Consider the following 17,080-nt stretch of genomic DNA (forward strand, 5'->3'; position numbering starts at 1 on the left):
GAATGAAGATAATAAAATTCAACTGGGATTCGAAGATTTATTATACTTTGTGAGCAAGTAATTCTGGTGTATGGAAATATTTCCAAAATTTGTTTTTTCAGTTATCTTTATACTTTGTGAGCAAGTAACTCTGGTGTATGGAAATATTTTCAATTTTTTTTAATTATCTTCCTTCACGTGGTATATTAATTCTTATTTGATTTAGCTAATTTAATTATTTTTTGGCTCTATAAATAGAACATAACAATGCAAATTCAGACAAAAGCCATTGCCCAATCCCCAGTCTATTTGTGCATCAATGCAACCTGTCCTGAGTCCTGACTCCTGAATCCTGATGGCTGAATCACCTGCAGATTTAGCATTATCAATGCCTGAATCTTCCGAAAAATCGCATGCCGGTGCTTACGCGGTGGCAATACTGGCGGTCATTCTTGTATTAGCCTTGGGTGCTTTGGTTTGGTTGCTCTGGTATTACTACTGCTACAAGAAAAAAAATTATTCCAACGATGATTCGAAGAGCAAACAGAGTGAAGGTATCAGGAAAAGTAGTACTTCTAGAAGAGACTTGGAATCGCGACTAGATGGTAAGAGGATTGATTCTGAATTTGAAGCCGAAAGACAGTTTATGAGTTCTGCCAAAGACGTCAAGGGAAGTGGGAAGAAAAATAAGGCCGAGATGGTACATGGATATGACAAGAGGCTTTCAAGTGCAAAAGTTAATTCGCGTTATTTTAGGAAGTTTATGGAAGAAAAGTATGGTAATTAAATATTCGAAGCCTTATGAAGGAGGTGGATTTGAAGAGAGTTTGAAGTTCTGAAGTTCTGAATTCAGTTCAGAAGGTGAGATAGCTCATAATGGGTGATCTAAGGATGTCAGATTTGCTGAAGATGCCGCGGAAAGTACTGATTCTGAAGAACACGAGGCAATTCGTTGTGAAAAAACAAGAACAGAGAGGTCTGCTAGAGGCGCTGGATGGAAAAAGCATCTGATATGCATTCTACTCTTAGGCTTATCAATTTTTGTTACAATTTTTTTTTTCCAATCAGCATGATTAATGTTTGTGATTGTCGATTAAAGTGAATAATTTTTGTATATAATTTTGCTGGATACCCAATATTTTGATAACTGAACTAGTTGAAAGTGTTAAAATATAATATGATTTTGATAAGCCCTCTCTCAATAGCTTGAGATTTTGGGAGAATTACTCATTTAACGTGGTATCAAAGTTCAGGTTTATGGAAGGCTCGGGTCCGAAATTTTGGAGAATTGGTCACTTAAAAGAAAGGCTTTGTAAAGTAAGAATACTGGAAGAAAAAAAATTGTTCAACAGGCCAGAATTGATCACAACCATAACTTTGAGAACGAGTAACTTTGCCTCGATTCCTCCAGCTGCTGCTTCATCTGTAAAGGGTTCTGCTGCAGCACCATGAAGCATAACACAAGATCTCTGGCTAGCACAACATGGAGGACATCAATATGCCGAGAAGTAAAATTCGAGTTTGATCAGAAAATAACTTCGAAAATAGATAATTTGATTCAGAATTGAAAATCTTTTTAAATAATCGGGATTATGAATATAGGATCCATAGGATCCAGTTATGCATGCTCTTGATTATATAATTAATTATGCAATATTTTTTTAAAATAGTTTATATAATATAATTATTTTATGGTAACTTCTTATGAATATAGGATCCAGTTATGAATATAGGATCCAGTTATGCATGCCCTTGATTATATAATTAATTATGCAATATTTCATGTTATAGTTTATATAATTAATCAATCATCAATCAATATATATATAAAGGAGGATGCGGGCGTCTCTAGAATTGTTCGATTCGGTCTTCTGATTTTTCTTAAATTTCGGAGAGTAAATATATTTATAATTCAGAAAATCAGGTTCAACAATTCTAAAGGTAATATGACTCTTTTCTTATTAAATTCTAAAGGTAATACTCTAGATTCTATAAATAGAGTTCTAAACGTAATACGTTTCTTATTGTTAATTATATATTAATATAGAAATTATTAAAAAATTACAATTCTAAAAAAATCTAGAAACCCTCCATTTAATTTTCCTAATTATTTGTTTGTAAATTAATATACAAATTACTAAAGAAGTACCGTTCTTATTATAAGTAATCCACTAAATAGATCATCGTACATGTTACAAAAACTCATGTACCTTAATGCTACCGCAATTTTAATAGAGGATGTAGGGCGGTGACGTGATGTCTCTAGAATTGTTTGATTCGGTCTTATAATTTTTTTAAATTTTGAATAGAAAATAGAATTATAATATAAAAATCATGTTCAAATATTATATAGATAAAATGATTGCAAAGATAGTACAATTCTTTTAACTATTTAGAAATCATAAAATAGTAGAATTATATTTATTCAAAATAACAATTATTGAACAAATATAATTAAAAAATACAATTCTTATTTTCAAAAGTTATAAAATTTATAATCTTATTTTATTAATTGTCTAAACATGTTCGTAGCACTAAACTCACGTCGTTCCATCGTGACTAAGAAGATAACATCTCAATCATGAAAACATCTTTGAGATCTTCGCAACCTCATTCAAATAGTATGCATGGACTTACGACCGGTTTCAACAATAATTTGATTCAGTCTTATAATTTTATTGAATTTCGAGTAATAAAATTTTTTTCTTATAATTTCTTAAATTTTGGATTGAAAATATAATTATAATTTAAAAAAATCAAGTTCAAAGATTCCAAAAGATAATACAATTCTTTCTTTTTTTTGGATTCTAAAGGTAATACAATTCTTTTCTTATTTAGGAATCCTAAAAGGAATAGGATTATATTTATTTAAATTAACAATCAAAGATAAAATACAATTTATATTTAATACTTGGAAAGTAATACATACAATTTTTATTTTTGATTTAATCTTATAATTTTCTTAAATTTCGAGTAGAATTAAAGGATTGTAAAGATAATAATCATTAAAAAACTAATAGCAAAAAATTAGAACCATAAAAAAATAATAAATTTTAACTAATAAATAGAAATAATAAAATAAAGATAATTAATAAAATAAAATAGGATATATAAAATAGGAATCATATATTGATTTTATAATAATGTAAATGATTCTTGATTAGTATTGTATTTGACGGGCACGGGAGGCGGCCCAAACTAATTATTATCAAAATAATAATAATTTTTCTATTAGTATTATGTTTGAAGTGAAAGCCGCTAAAATAATTTTTTATCTATGTTATAATATTTTTTTTGTTAAAACGGGACCACGGTTCAAAATAATTTTTATCTAATTATAATATTTAATTTATCATAATTAGAATAATTTTTATATTTATTAAACTAACGATCATAGATAAAATATAATTTATATTTAAGATTTGTAAGGTAATACGTACAGTTTTAGTTTCAATTTGGTCTTATTATTTTGTTAAATTTCAAATAGAAAATAAATGATTGCAATGATAATAATAATTAAAAAAAACTAATAGCAAAAAAATTAGAACCATAAAAGAATAATAATTTTTAATTAATAAATAGTAATCATAAAATGAAACTAATGAATAAAATAAAATAGGAATTATATATTGTTTTTGTGATAATGTAAATGATTGTTGATTAGTATTGTGTTTGACGGGAACGGGAGGCGGCCCAAACTAATTTTTATCTAAATAATAATAATTTTTCTATTAGTATTGTGTTTGACGGAAAAGTGGCTAAAATAATTTTTTATCTATGTTATAATATTTTTTTTGTTAAAACCGGAGGACGATTCAAAATAAATTTTATCCAATTATAATCTTTAATTTCATCATAATTAGAATAATTTTTATTAGTATTGTGTTTGACAGTAAGGCGACTCAAACTAATATTCAAATTATAATGTTTTGTTATTAGTATTGTGTTTGACAAGAGAGCGGCTCAAACTAATTTTGATCTAAATTATAATATTTAATTTTATCGTAAAAATATTAATTATGGATTAATATTGTCTTTGACGGGAGAGCGATTCGAACTAATTTTGTTATTAGTATTGTGTTTGACTGGATGACCACTTTAATAAATTTTTATACTAATTATTATATATTTTTTATTAGTGATATGTTTAACCGGAAGATGACTCAAAATAATTTTTATGTTATTATAATATTAATTCATATAAAAATTTATACAAAATTTATAACGCCACCGCGAAGCACGGCTATAATTATAATTCAAAAAATCAGGTTTAAGAATTCTAAAAGTAATACAACTCTTTTCTTATTGAATTCTAAAGATAATACAATTTTTTTCTTTTTATTTAGTATTTCTTATTGAATTCTAAGATGATACAATTCTTTTCTTATTTAGTAATCCTAAAAGAAATAGGATTATGTTTAAAAAATCAGGTTCAAGGATTTCAAAAGTTATTGCAATTCTTTTCGCTTTGGATTCTAAAGGCAATGCAATTCTTTTCTTATTTATGAATTTTAAAAAGAGTATGATTATATTTATTTAAACTAATATTTATTTAAACTAACAATCATAGATAAGATACAATTTATATTTAGCATTTGTAGGGTAATACATACAATTTTTATTTTCAATTTAGTCTTATAATTTTTTTAAAATTTCGTATAAAAAATAATGGATTGTCAAGATATTAATCATTAAAAAAACTAATAGCAAAAAAATTGGAACCATAAAAGAATAATAAATTTTAACCAATAAATAGGAATCATAAAATAAAAATAATTAACAAAAAAAATAAGATATATAAAATAGGAATCATATATTGATTTTATAATAATGTAAATGATTCTTGATTAGTATTGTGTTTGACGTGGGCACGAGAGGCAGCCCAAACTAATTTTTATCTAAATAATAATAATTTTTCTATTAGTATTATGTTTGACGGGAAAGTGGCTAATATAATTTTTATCTATGTTATAATATTTTTTTTTGTTAAAACGGTACCATGGTTCAAAATAATTTTTATCCAATTATAATCTTTAATTTTATCATAATTTGAATAATTTTTATTAGTATTGTGTTTGACAGTAAGGCGACTCAAACTAATATCTAAATTATAATATTTTGTTATTAGTATTGTTTTTGACAAGAAAGCGGCTCAAACTAATTTTGATCTAAATTATAGTATTTAATTTTATCATAAAAATAATAATTATGGATTAATATTGTCTTTCACGATAGGCCGGTTCAAACTAATTTTACTATTAGTATTGTGTTTGACAAGATGGCCACTTAAACAAATTTCTATACTAATTATAATAATTTTTATTGGTAATATGTTTAACGGGAAGATGACTCAAATTTTTATATTATTATGATATTAATTCATATCAAAATTTATAACGACGCCGCGAACCTTGGCTTTAGGTGGCGTCTCTATAGACTCTCCATTTAATTTTTCTATTTTTTAGAGAGAAAATAAGTAAAGTGGCTAAAATACAATAATCGCAAAAGAGATATAATTTTAAGTAGTTAAGGAATAGGAATTTTAACAAAAATATAATAGCTAAAATCTATGAAATTCTAAGTTTGTACTTGACAGTAAGGCGACTCAAACTAATATTCAAATTATAATGTTTTGTTATTAGTATTGTGTTTGACAAGAGAGCGGCTCAAACTAATTTTGATCTAAATTATAATATTTAATTTTATCGTAAAAATATTAATTATGGATTAATATTGTCTTTGACGGGAGAGCGATTCGAACTAATTTTGTTATTAGTATTGTGTTTGACTGGATGACCACTTTAATAAATTTTTATACTAATTATTATATATTTTTTATTAGTGATATGTTTAACCGGAAGATGACTCAAAATAATTTTTATGTTATTATAATATTAATTCATATAAAAATTTATACAAAATTTATAACGCCACCGCGAAGCACGGCTATAATTATAATTCAAAAAATCAGGTTTAAGAATTCTAAAAGTAATACAACTCTTTTCTTATTGAATTCTAAAGATAATACAATTTTTTTCTTTTTATTTAGTATTTCTTATTGAATTCTAAGATGATACAATTCTTTTCTTATTTAGTAATCCTAAAAGAAATAGGATTATGTTTAAAAAATCAGGTTCAAGGATTTCAAAAGTTATTGCAATTCTTTTCGCTTTGGATTCTAAAGGCAATGCAATTCTTTTCTTATTTATGAATTTTAAAAAGAGTATGATTATATTTATTTAAACTAATATTTATTTAAACTAACAATCATAGATAAGATACAATTTATATTTAGCATTTGTAGGGTAATACATACAATTTTTATTTTCAATTTAGTCTTATAATTTTTTTAAAATTTCGTATAAAAAATAATGGATTGTCAAGATATTAATCATTAAAAAAACTAATAGCAAAAAAATTGGAACCATAAAAGAATAATAAATTTTAACCAATAAATAGGAATCATAAAATAAAAATAATTAACAAAAAAAATAAGATATATAAAATAGGAATCATATATTGATTTTATAATAATGTAAATGATTCTTGATTAGTATTGTGTTTGACGTGGGCACGAGAGGCAGCCCAAACTAATTTTTATCTAAATAATAATAATTTTTCTATTAGTATTATGTTTGACGGGAAAGTGGCTAATATAATTTTTATCTATGTTATAATATTTTTTTTTGTTAAAACGGTACCATGGTTCAAAATAATTTTTATCCAATTATAATCTTTAATTTTATCATAATTTGAATAATTTTTATTAGTATTGTGTTTGACAGTAAGGCGACTCAAACTAATATCTAAATTATAATATTTTGTTATTAGTATTGTTTTTGACAAGAAAGCGGCTCAAACTAATTTTGATCTAAATTATAGTATTTAATTTTATCATAAAAATAATAATTATGGATTAATATTGTCTTTCACGATAGGCCGGTTCAAACTAATTTTACTATTAGTATTGTGTTTGACAAGATGGCCACTTAAACAAATTTCTATACTAATTATAATAATTTTTATTGGTAATATGTTTAACGGGAAGATGACTCAAATTTTTATATTATTATGATATTAATTCATATCAAAATTTATAACGACGCCGCGAACCTTGGCTTTAGGTGGCGTCTCTATAGACTCTCCATTTAATTTTTCTATTTTTTAGAGAGAAAATAAGTAAAGTGGCTAAAATACAATAATCGCAAAAGAGATATAATTTTAAGTAGTTAAGGAATAGGAATTTTAACAAAAATATAATAGCTAAAATCTATGAAATTCTAAGTTTGTACTCCTTCCGTCCCAATGAATAATATACATTGGGATTGGACACGGAGATCAAGAAAAAGTGTAAGAAATGAGTAAAGTTAGATGGAAAGATGGTGAAGTGGTGGGTCCCACTTATTTTTAATAATAGATTTGAGATAGTGGAGGAAAGTAGTGGGTGTAATAGTGTTTTTATTATTATAGAATGAAGATGGTGGAAAAAGATAGTGGGTGTAATAGTGTTTTATATTATAAAATGTTGCTATTTTGGGAATGTATAGAATTGATAGGACGTTTAAAAAAGGAAACTGTATACAATTAACTGGGACGGAGGGAGTAAGAAATAGGAATCTTAAAAGAAAAGAGAGATAATTCTAAACAATTAAAAAATAGAAATCTTAAAAAAACTATAGTAGCTAAAATCTATGAAATTGGATATATTTATCCGATTATAATTATAATTTTATTATAATGTAAATGATTCTTGATTAGTATTGTATTTGAGGGGAGGGCGGCCCAAATTAATTTTTATCTAAATAATAATATATTTTCTATTAGTATTATGTTTGACGGAGAAGCGGTTAAAATAATTTTTTATCTAAGTTATAATATTATTTTTTTATTAAAACGGGACCACAACTGAAAATAATTTTTATCCAATTATAATCTTTAACTTTATCATATCGTAATTATAATAATTTTTATTAGTATTATGTTTGACGGTAGGGGTAGGGCGACTCAAACTAATATCTATGCTATAACTATTTGTTATTAGTATTGTGTTTGACAAGAGAGCAGCTCAAACTATTTTTATCATATTATTATATTTAATTTTATCATAATTATAATAATTATTGATTAATATTATCTTTGATGGGAGGGCGGTGCAAACTATTTTTTTTATTAGTATTGTGTTTGACAAGAGGGTCACTTAAACAAATTTTTATAATTATTGTAATATTTTCTTTATTAATGATATGTTTAACGGGAACATGACTCAAAATAACTTTTATACAATTATAATATTAATTTGTATCAAAATTATAAAAAAATCATAACGCCGCCGCGAAGCGCGGCTTTATTCACTAGTTATTTTATATTGTAACTTACAAATATTTTGATTTTGATATAATAGGTCAAAAATTGGTCAAATGGGCGAGTGTAGTCTGAGTATTTAATAATGAAACAGTTTTATGATTTTGATATATATATATTTATAGTTTTCAATTAACAAATTGTTCATTAGTGTTCATGCTAATTAACTACTACTTCTGATCCATAATATAAGTCGTTCGATTTTTTACACTTAACTTTAGGTGCTTTGACCACATAAGACATGTTAATATTTTTGTAATTTTCTTTTCCTGAATAAAAATATAAATATTATATTTTTATTTAGAAAAAAAAATTACAAAAATATTAATACTTGCTATGTGGTCAAGCACTTAAAGTTACGTGTAAAAAGTCAAAGATGGAGTAACAGATCGATGAATTTGATTGAAATGCTCTTTGAGGGATGTAAAACATTAATCAAGTACACAATAAAAAAAATAAAAAAATACTATTCCCTCCATCATTTATTTATTTACACTTTTCTCTTGCACTCTCAATATCTTTTAAAAATAATAAATTTTACAACACAAAAATCAGTTTTATCAATTTAAAAATAAATAAATAATTATTGAATCACACCCCTTTGCCAGTAAAAATTGACCAGAGAAGAGAGTACTCTGTATTATTCAATTTTTTCTATTTTATTTAAGCGGTGATAATCAAGAATCTTTTTAATGATAATCAAGAATCTTCTAATTTCTCTTAAACGAAAATATGATTAAAGAAAAAGATAGTGAATATCTCCCATTTACTTGTTCTAAACTTCCTATATTCTGTAATAAATAAACAAGAATAGATGAGTGAATTAGAATCAAACACCCTGGTGACTGAATCTTTGAACTGGGCCATCTCAGACTTCTTCAACTCTTAAATCTTGCTGACCAGAACTCTTGTCTGTATTGGTATCACAACTCTTTCAATACCTCTTCTTTTTCTTTATCTTTGTATAATTAATAATTTTGTTCATGTTATTTGTGTGTTTGCTAATTCAAGAACCATGCTTTTATCTGTCATTTCTTGATTTTTCACATAATTATTAGTTGGGGTTTCTATGTATCTTGAGTGTGTGTGACCCAGATAAAAAGTTTCGATTTTTAATGTAATTGAATGTTTGTATTGATAGAAATTCTTCAGTTAGGATTTGTGGCTGAAAGAAAAGTATAAATAATAAGTAACCTTTGATTAGCATTGGCAACAAAAGTTGGATGTTATGGTCAGATGAAAGAGATTTTGGTTGGGGGGTTCGAGGTATCTATAGTCTGTGTGACCCAGATAGTAAGTTTCAATTTATGTAATTGAATGTTTGTATTGAAAGAAATTCTTGAATTAGGAGTTGTGGCTGAAAGGAAGGTGTTGATGACAAGTGCCATTTGATTGACATTGGCAACAAATGTTGGATGTTATGGATAAGATGAAAGAAATTTTGAGTAGCTTAAATTCGAAGAAGAATGGCGAGAAGGAAGATTCAGGTGTGAATATTCCGGCCATGTGTAGCTTCTTGGTTCAGCTTCCTGAACAGCTTAGTAGAAGACTAAAGGTGAGCAATATTTGGTAACAACAGGTGTTGATATGATTTTGAGTGGAATGGCAGTAACATTTTCTTGTGGTATTGTAGTCGCAATTCACAAGGTCGAATAAAGAAGAGGATGGAATTTCGGGAACCTTGACAAGGAAGCACAAAGCTTCATCGTCTATAGTAGATGTTAGTCTAGAAGAACAACTTCGTGCCTGGAAAGAAAATCCTTTCTGGATTCAACAACCCCCTGATATCAAGGTAGGCAAAAACTTACGGTTTATGTGATTCAAGCACTTTGAACTTTTGGCATGAAATAAAGACTTTACTGAACTTTCAAGCCGGCATGTGAGTTTTCAGCTTATCGTAATAGATAGTTCAGGATAGCATGTATTTGATCTGTATATCTGTTTGATTCGTGAATGCTAAATGTTTGAAAAAGGATAATATTTACTTAATTCATCTTGTTAAGAAAAGTCACTCTCGCAGGTCACTGTTCCTAAAGGTTCTTTAAGCCATCTGAATCTTGATGTAAATGTCGGGTTGCCACCTGATGCATTATTTAACATTGTCACGGATCCTGATAATAAGAGGGTGTTCAAAAATATAAAGGTACTTAAGTTTTAATCATTAAAAAATATTTGCTTTTCCTTCTGTAAGTATCACTGTATCACTATATTTTTTGGCAACTGGTCCGGAACAGTCGAATGTTACTAGCATACATCCAGCAGAAAAAAGCGCCGGATGAAAGAAACCCCTGAGTGAGTGATATCTTCGCTGGATGACACTGTAGTCCCCCAGCATACACATCAAAAATTAAGGGGCAAGGCCAGTGGAGAAAACCTTTAATAGTATGCTGTAACATACGTATGTCAGGGACCCGGACCCAGATTTTTTTGTTAGTTTGCACATAAGAGTAACCTGATAGCACATTTGCTATGTTTATTTGAATGTTGTTTATGTCTATATATTTTTCACTGGCAGGAAGTAATATCCAGAAAAGTTTTGGTTGATGAAGGTACGAGGCAAGTGGTTGAAGTGGAGCAAGCAGCTTTATGGAGATTTCTTTGGTGGTCAGGGACAATCTCAGTTCATGTATTAGTTGATCAAAACAGGGAAGATTATACGGTACAAACTTTACAACCAGGTTGCGTGTGTGTTTTGTATACGTGATTGATAAAAAATGAATGATCTAGGGATTCTAGGCAGTATTGATCCATCTACTTTTCTTCATCAAAATCTTTCTTACCTTCTATTAACAAATAGGATGGGAGAAATAAGGATGTTACAAGTTATTTACTAGTCTTATATTATAGCTACAATAAGTGCAAGTTTAAGTTTAGCTATCACAGTATCAGATCATCTAGATATAAGGGTTGGATCTTGACATGCATTCATTGTAGTTACCATAAGCTGCATCTGCATTGATATCTAATTTAGTTGCCCTGAAATTATCATTCTGTGAACTGATCATAGCTGCTGATAAACAATCAGAATCTGCTATTATATTCGAGATGGCAATTATGTAAACTTATTTCCTGTGCGGTTCAGATGAAATTCAAGCAATTGAAGGCAGGATTTATGAAAAGATTCGAAGGCTGCTGGAAAATGGAGCCACTGCTACTTGACACAGAACTCTGTCATCCCCTTAAACCTGAAACAGTGAAGGATTATGTATCATACACCAAAGGCAAAGGAAGAATCGGATCAAAGTTAAGCTTGGAGCAAATTATCGAGCCGGCAATAGTCCCTCCACCACCTATTTCCTGGTATATCAGAGGAATTACAACTAGAACTACAGAGATGCTGATAAATGATTTGCTTGCTGAAGCTGCCAGAATTAGAGGATTCTCTAGCAATGAAAACACTATTGAGCATGTAATATCTGAGAAAATATATGATAAATGCCAGTTAGACGAATTATCTGACATCAAAGAAAGATGGACAATGCGAAGAAAAATTTCAAGACAATCTAATAAAAGGTTGCTTTTGGCTACAAAGATACAAGGGTAATATTCATGTGCCATCTTCCTTTGGTAGTTAAGCTTGTTGTATATGACATTTTACATTATTCAGCTATATATTGTCAAGAATCCCATCTGTTTCTATTTACATAATATATAGTTTGGGCTCTTTGTGTTTTTTTTCTGTTTTGGTATTTAGCATAATTTAACTGATAAATCTTCTTCAAATTTGAATTGCTTATGAGCATCACTATTCACACACACACACACACACACAAAAATTATATGTATGTATATCTGTTTACAATTGGAGTAAAATGTCTTAAATACATTCAGCTTATACAAGTATATTGTATCATTGATGTCTAGGTTCATGTTTCTACTTGTTTATAATAGAATTGATCCTAATGCTAAACTTACATATGATTTACGACATATATTGCTTAGTGCTTACTTAAGACCGGATGTATACACGACTATGCTGTCTTTTAGGCTTATATTTTACTCAAATGCTAATTTGTTTTGTATAAATATCAAATTTTACTTCCACGTTTGGGTTTTATGTAAAAGGGACTTTTCACCTTGTTCAATCAAAAGACCGTTACTAAATGCATGGACAAGCATTGCCTTGTAATCTGAATTAGAGGATCTTGTTGGGCTTTATTCATGCTGGACAATTTGGGTTTATGAGCTCTTGTATGTTTTCTTTGTTAGTACTTAGTACTGCGGACAAGTCCTTTGTGTTCCAAATCCGGTTGGAAGTGTCCAACATGGATATATTCGTTTTTACCTAAAATAATTGTCCAATTATCCAGACACATGTCTGAGTGTCAAGTGTTCGACAACAGATGGACTGATTACTTTTGCTTTCCCCAACTCATATGATATAGGATAAGTTTTTCGTACACAGTTCGAGCCCTGTAGGCCGGGGGTATTTGCCTAAATCATATAACATCCAATACCATGTTGGTGAAATTTGTAAAATTTTAGACAGAATTTTTTGACCTTAAGCCAGTCTAGCTAATTAATTGTCTCAGAACATATAACTACTTCCTATGTAAACCTCAAACGCCTTTGCTGTTAATTATGCATGATGAATACTGGTTGACTGAATTAGGTGTTTTGCATGTATTTTAGCATATTATTTATCAAGTGTTATGATATTTTCCCAATAGTGATCGTAAGCTAAGGAATGAAGAATATATATTTTATTTTTTTTCTTGGTCAGAAAATATTATCCTAATTCTTTGTATTACGTGTCAGTAGATTATTCTGATTATGGAAATTTCTAATTTTTTTGCCATATATTACCTTGACCATTTATTTTCTTGCCATATATTACCTTGACTTCAATGTATTATTTTCACAATTGCAGAATTTATGTACCTAGTTCTTGGTCTGGTACTCTAGAAGTATGTGAAAAGAAGTCACTTTAGTGAGAAAATAAATTTAAGCACGATTACTAACATGAATCTTTAAGGTACTGTGGTTGATGAGATTCTTATTATTCTCATCAGTAGCTAGATGCCTAGATATCGATTGGTATAGATTATAGGGTTTATTGAGTTCTTTGCCAATAATTGTACATGAATTATGTCATTGAAGACTTGTATATACTTTATGAAGCTTCATGCCCAAAAACAAATATCTTAGCAGAAGTTCTAGTGAGTAGTCTTAAAAAATTACTAGCAATATAGGTACACCGACTTAACACTCAAGACTTAGCTTTAGCTATATTATCCTGGTCCTTAAGCAGTCAACTGTGCAGGGACATAAGAAATTGCACGCTCTTGTATGGAAGCCATTACTGATGATCTTGAGCAGATCTCTCCCTCTTGGGCAGAGTTCTCGGCCTTAAAATCCAGTGACTCGTCATTGTAAATATCCCACCATTTGGCAACCAACATCTTGATGTCTTCTCTGTCCATGTTAGCTTCTTTGCCTGTGTACCTCCATGGCTTTGATCCCTTTAATAGCAAGTTGAACCAATCAGGTCAAAGTTTTAGCACCTATAGGTTAGTTTTATTTTATTGAGATAAGACTTTATCGCAAAAGAGAGCTTACAGCAGCACAGTAGTGCACGACTTTCACTTCTTCTAGTTTGACATTCTCTGGGTGACGCCACAACATTGCTAGAACCAAATTGTATGCTAGAGGAATGGGCTTGTACATGTGGTTGAAGAACATGTTTAAGAAATCCTATGAATAAGAGAATAGTTAGATATGCAAAATCACTTGCGTATACTTTTGTGTCCCACCTTAAGTATGTAGATATTCAATTGATGCTTATTTAGATGCTATTTACATATTTGCATGCATGAGTGCCACACACACACACACACACGTATATTATATGTATGAATTACTTACTTGCTCAGCGAAGGGGGTCGGGGCAGTGATAAGAAGATTCTGAAGAAGGCTTTCATAAACCAACTGACTAGGCTCAAATACAAACATTCCGGCGTTAAAGTACAAGGGAGGAGGACATCCCATCTCAGCAGGCCATTTCACTTTCTCTGGGCACTGCTGGCAATACCCAACTGAATACTGGGGGGAGTGGCTCCATGTCTTCTCACAGAAGCAATCCTTGACAGCATAGAAGTACCCATCTGGTGTCTCAAATAGATGGTCGATGTTTTCAAACACTTGGATGTCGGCATCAAGGTATACCATCTTCGTATATTCAAACTGAAATTACACATACAAGGTTTATTAAGTACCAGTTAACATAATCAACTTGTAAGGTGTACATGAAGAGTTGGTTTAAGATACAAAGGCGATACTATTTGCTTACATTCCATATACGGAGTTTAGAGTAGTTGATCACATAATAAGCCATCGCAAACTGAACCTGGTTCTCTGGTGGATATATGGGCTCAATCTCTTGTATGATGCAGCCCTGAGAGCTTAATAACTCACGGTGTTCTTGAGGCACATCGGGCAACATTGCCACCACCAGAGGGTACGCACTCTTCGCCTTCCTTAGACCCTTGGCCAGCCCCACCACCCCTTTGACATAGTCACCATTGCCTGCTAAAAATGTCACGTAAGCTCTCTTCTCGTAGCCTATTTTCTGAGTAGCTAAGTTTCTAGTACAAGCAAAGGTGTCTACAGGTACTCCTGGAGCCATTAAGTAGCTTTTTAAAGCTTACTAAATGCTAAAGTTGGCTTATATGGAGGAGTGTGGGAAAGTAAACCAACAACTCTAAGGTTGCCGCCGTACTTGCCTTTGTTCCTAGGTCCTACAATGAACAGTTTAGGGTTTATATAGGGCTTAAATGGAAGTAAAATGCACACCAAATGAACTTCAAATGAGATTTAAATAGCAAGTCAATTATTATTTATTTATTTCTTAGATGAAGCAACTTTGTGTTAAGTCCTTTTTGGGCTGGATGTGGAGGGAATTGGAAATGAATGAACACAAATTTGTTGTTCAGCCAACCATTGATCTAGCCTTATCGTCTAGAGTAAACGGCCGAGAGTTCATATGCTGATTTTATAATCTGATGAAGATGGATATTGATATATCTTTACTATACTATACGAATTTATATTATATGGTATGAAGGGAGAACGGGGGAGAGAGACGAACAAGTGTCACATCCTTGAAGTATAATCACTGACACCTTCACATTAGCAAATACAAAATACTAAATTTCAGAAAGAATAATAAGATTTTGTTTTTTGATTGGTTTGTGGAAAATAAGATAGATATTTTAGGTTAATTAGCATTTGACCATCAAGTTTATCTTCACCACTAGTTATATTCCCGTGGTATCTTCTAGACTACAATCGTCTTCCTTCAGACTTTTTTGTGAAGAAAAGTTGTGCAGCTTACACGTATTATGATATTGCATACTATGTAATTCTGTATTTTGTCTTTCTACTTTCGAGATCTTAGACTGGACACACAGCAAGAAATTGCTTGCAAATTAGTAAATTTATTTTCACATACAGCGAACATATCTTCCATTTAAGTATGGTGAGATGTACCGAACTTAGTCATACGTTGTAGAGTAAAGATGATGTCTTAATGACTACCTAACATAGATTTTAATGTGTATGTGCTCCTCTAACATCTTTGGAGACATGATCCTGTCAGTGCAGACTCTTTTCTTTTGTCAATCATTCACACCAACCTGTTGAATGTATATTTCTAATTTACAGGCTATGGTTTTCAGTGAGAGTACCCATATCTCTGTGTACAATGGTGTGTTATGTGCAGAGATATGGGAATAACCTGTCCATAACCCATACCCCTTTCCCCAGCCTTGGTGTGGACCAAATGAAATGGGTGCTGGTGCCTGTCACAATCTAGAGAGTGACTAGAATAGAAAAACCAAAGGAGTTAGGGTCCTATATTCTATACAGGTGTATCTATGTGCTCCTCTCCTTCTACTAAATGTAGCATGGCCTAGATTTATTCAACAAAAGTGTATTGAAATACAGTACCTGATTTGTGTGCTAAAAGAAAGGGTGAAGCTCAGCCTCTTCTTCACTAACCACTTGGTTATAGGATCCTTGGTTATACTTACTTCCAACAGCTCTAGAAACATAACCCCTTGTCTGTAGCATAGATTAGTCGACTTGGAATTTTATATGAGCTTTTTATAGTTATATATTCTAAATATATAATATGTAATATTCCTATGGAAATATCCCAACAAAGTTGGAACAAGGTTATATCGAGGGCAGGTGGTAAGTGTGTACTGTTTGTGAAAGGAGGTTTTAAGTCCAAAATATTTGTATGCTGTTTGGATTTTGGCGTATAGCAAATATTATATGTCAGTAACTTAGAATGTTAGATTGAAAATGTTATGTTATTACTTTTGTTGTTCTTAGGCTAATAAATAGCGGTGAAAATGTGCGCTGATCGCAGATAGCTGAGAACCACGTATTTGTATTAGTGCATAGCCCCCAAAAAATAGTAAGCCAGTAATATCTGATTCAGCAGAGCAAGTGTCTGCAGCTAGGAAGCACCGACTCGGATACGTCGACACGGGACACGGGGATTCTCCAATTCTCAAAGAGTCTTGGATACGGGACACGGCAAAAAAAATAATCATAAAAAAACATAATATTTATATATGTTAAATATTGGATTATATTCATAATAATAGAGTTTCTTTCATGATGAGACACATATCTATTCTGCATTTTCATTTGAATGATCATCTTGTATATATATATTCTGTATATATATATAAGAAAGTAGGAGATGTAGTGATATGTATATAAACGTATA

The 17,080-nt window shown here is 30.1% G+C and overlaps 2 protein-coding genes across 2 annotated transcripts; one reads left to right on the forward strand and one right to left on the reverse strand.

Annotated features, from left to right (window-relative positions):
- Window positions 1–9,107: 9,107 nt before the first annotated feature.
- On the forward strand, window positions 9,108–12,012 carry LOC108201771 (uncharacterized). Its single transcript, XM_017370060.2, has 6 exons — window positions 9,108–9,260; window positions 9,689–9,895; window positions 9,974–10,132; window positions 10,361–10,483; window positions 10,856–10,999; window positions 11,423–12,012. The coding sequence occupies exons 2-6, from the start codon at window positions 9,749–9,751 to the stop codon at window positions 11,882–11,884; spliced, it is 1,035 nt and encodes a 344-aa protein (XP_017225549.1). The 5' UTR covers window positions 9,108–9,260; window positions 9,689–9,748; the 3' UTR covers window positions 11,885–12,012.
- Window positions 12,013–13,374: 1,362 nt separating this feature from the next.
- LOC108201772 (galactinol synthase 1-like) lies at window positions 13,375–15,088 on the reverse strand. The gene is made up of 4 exons (XM_017370061.2): window positions 14,630–15,088; window positions 14,206–14,523; window positions 13,900–14,034; window positions 13,375–13,802 (listed from the first exon to the last, which is right to left on the reverse strand). Exons 1-4 carry the CDS (start codon window positions 14,963–14,965, stop codon window positions 13,584–13,586), a joined length of 1,008 nt encoding a protein of 335 aa, XP_017225550.1. The 5' UTR covers window positions 14,966–15,088; the 3' UTR covers window positions 13,375–13,583.
- Between the last annotated feature and the right edge of the window lie 1,992 nt (window positions 15,089–17,080).

This window comes from Daucus carota, chromosome 9 (genome assembly GCF_001625215.2).
Source record: "Daucus carota subsp. sativus chromosome 9, DH1 v3.0, whole genome shotgun sequence".
Lineage (NCBI taxonomy): Eukaryota > Viridiplantae > Streptophyta > Magnoliopsida > Apiales > Apiaceae > Daucus > Daucus carota.

Coding starts and splice junctions, on each gene's coding strand:
- LOC108201771 (XM_017370060.2), top strand. CDS start 9,749: ATGTTGGATGTTATGGATAAGATGAAAGAAATTTTGAGTAGCTTAAAT. Junction 10,484..10,855: donor GGGTGTTCAAAAATATAAAG/GTACTTAAGTTT, acceptor TTTCACTGGCAG/GAAGTAATATCCAGAAAAGT. Junction 11,000..11,422: donor AAAACAGGGAAGATTATACG/GTACAAACTTTA, acceptor TGTGCGGTTCAG/ATGAAATTCAAGCAATTGAA.
- LOC108201772 (XM_017370061.2), bottom strand. CDS start 14,965: ATGGCTCCAGGAGTACCTGTAGACACCTTTGCTTGTACTAGAAACTTA. Junction 14,524..14,629: donor CTAAACTCCGTATATGGAAT/GTAAGCAAATAG, acceptor GTGTAATTTCAG/TTTGAATATACGAAGATGGT. Junction 14,035..14,205: donor CGACCCCCTTCGCTGAGCAA/GTAAGTAATTCA, acceptor TCTTATTCATAG/GATTTCTTAAACATGTTCTT.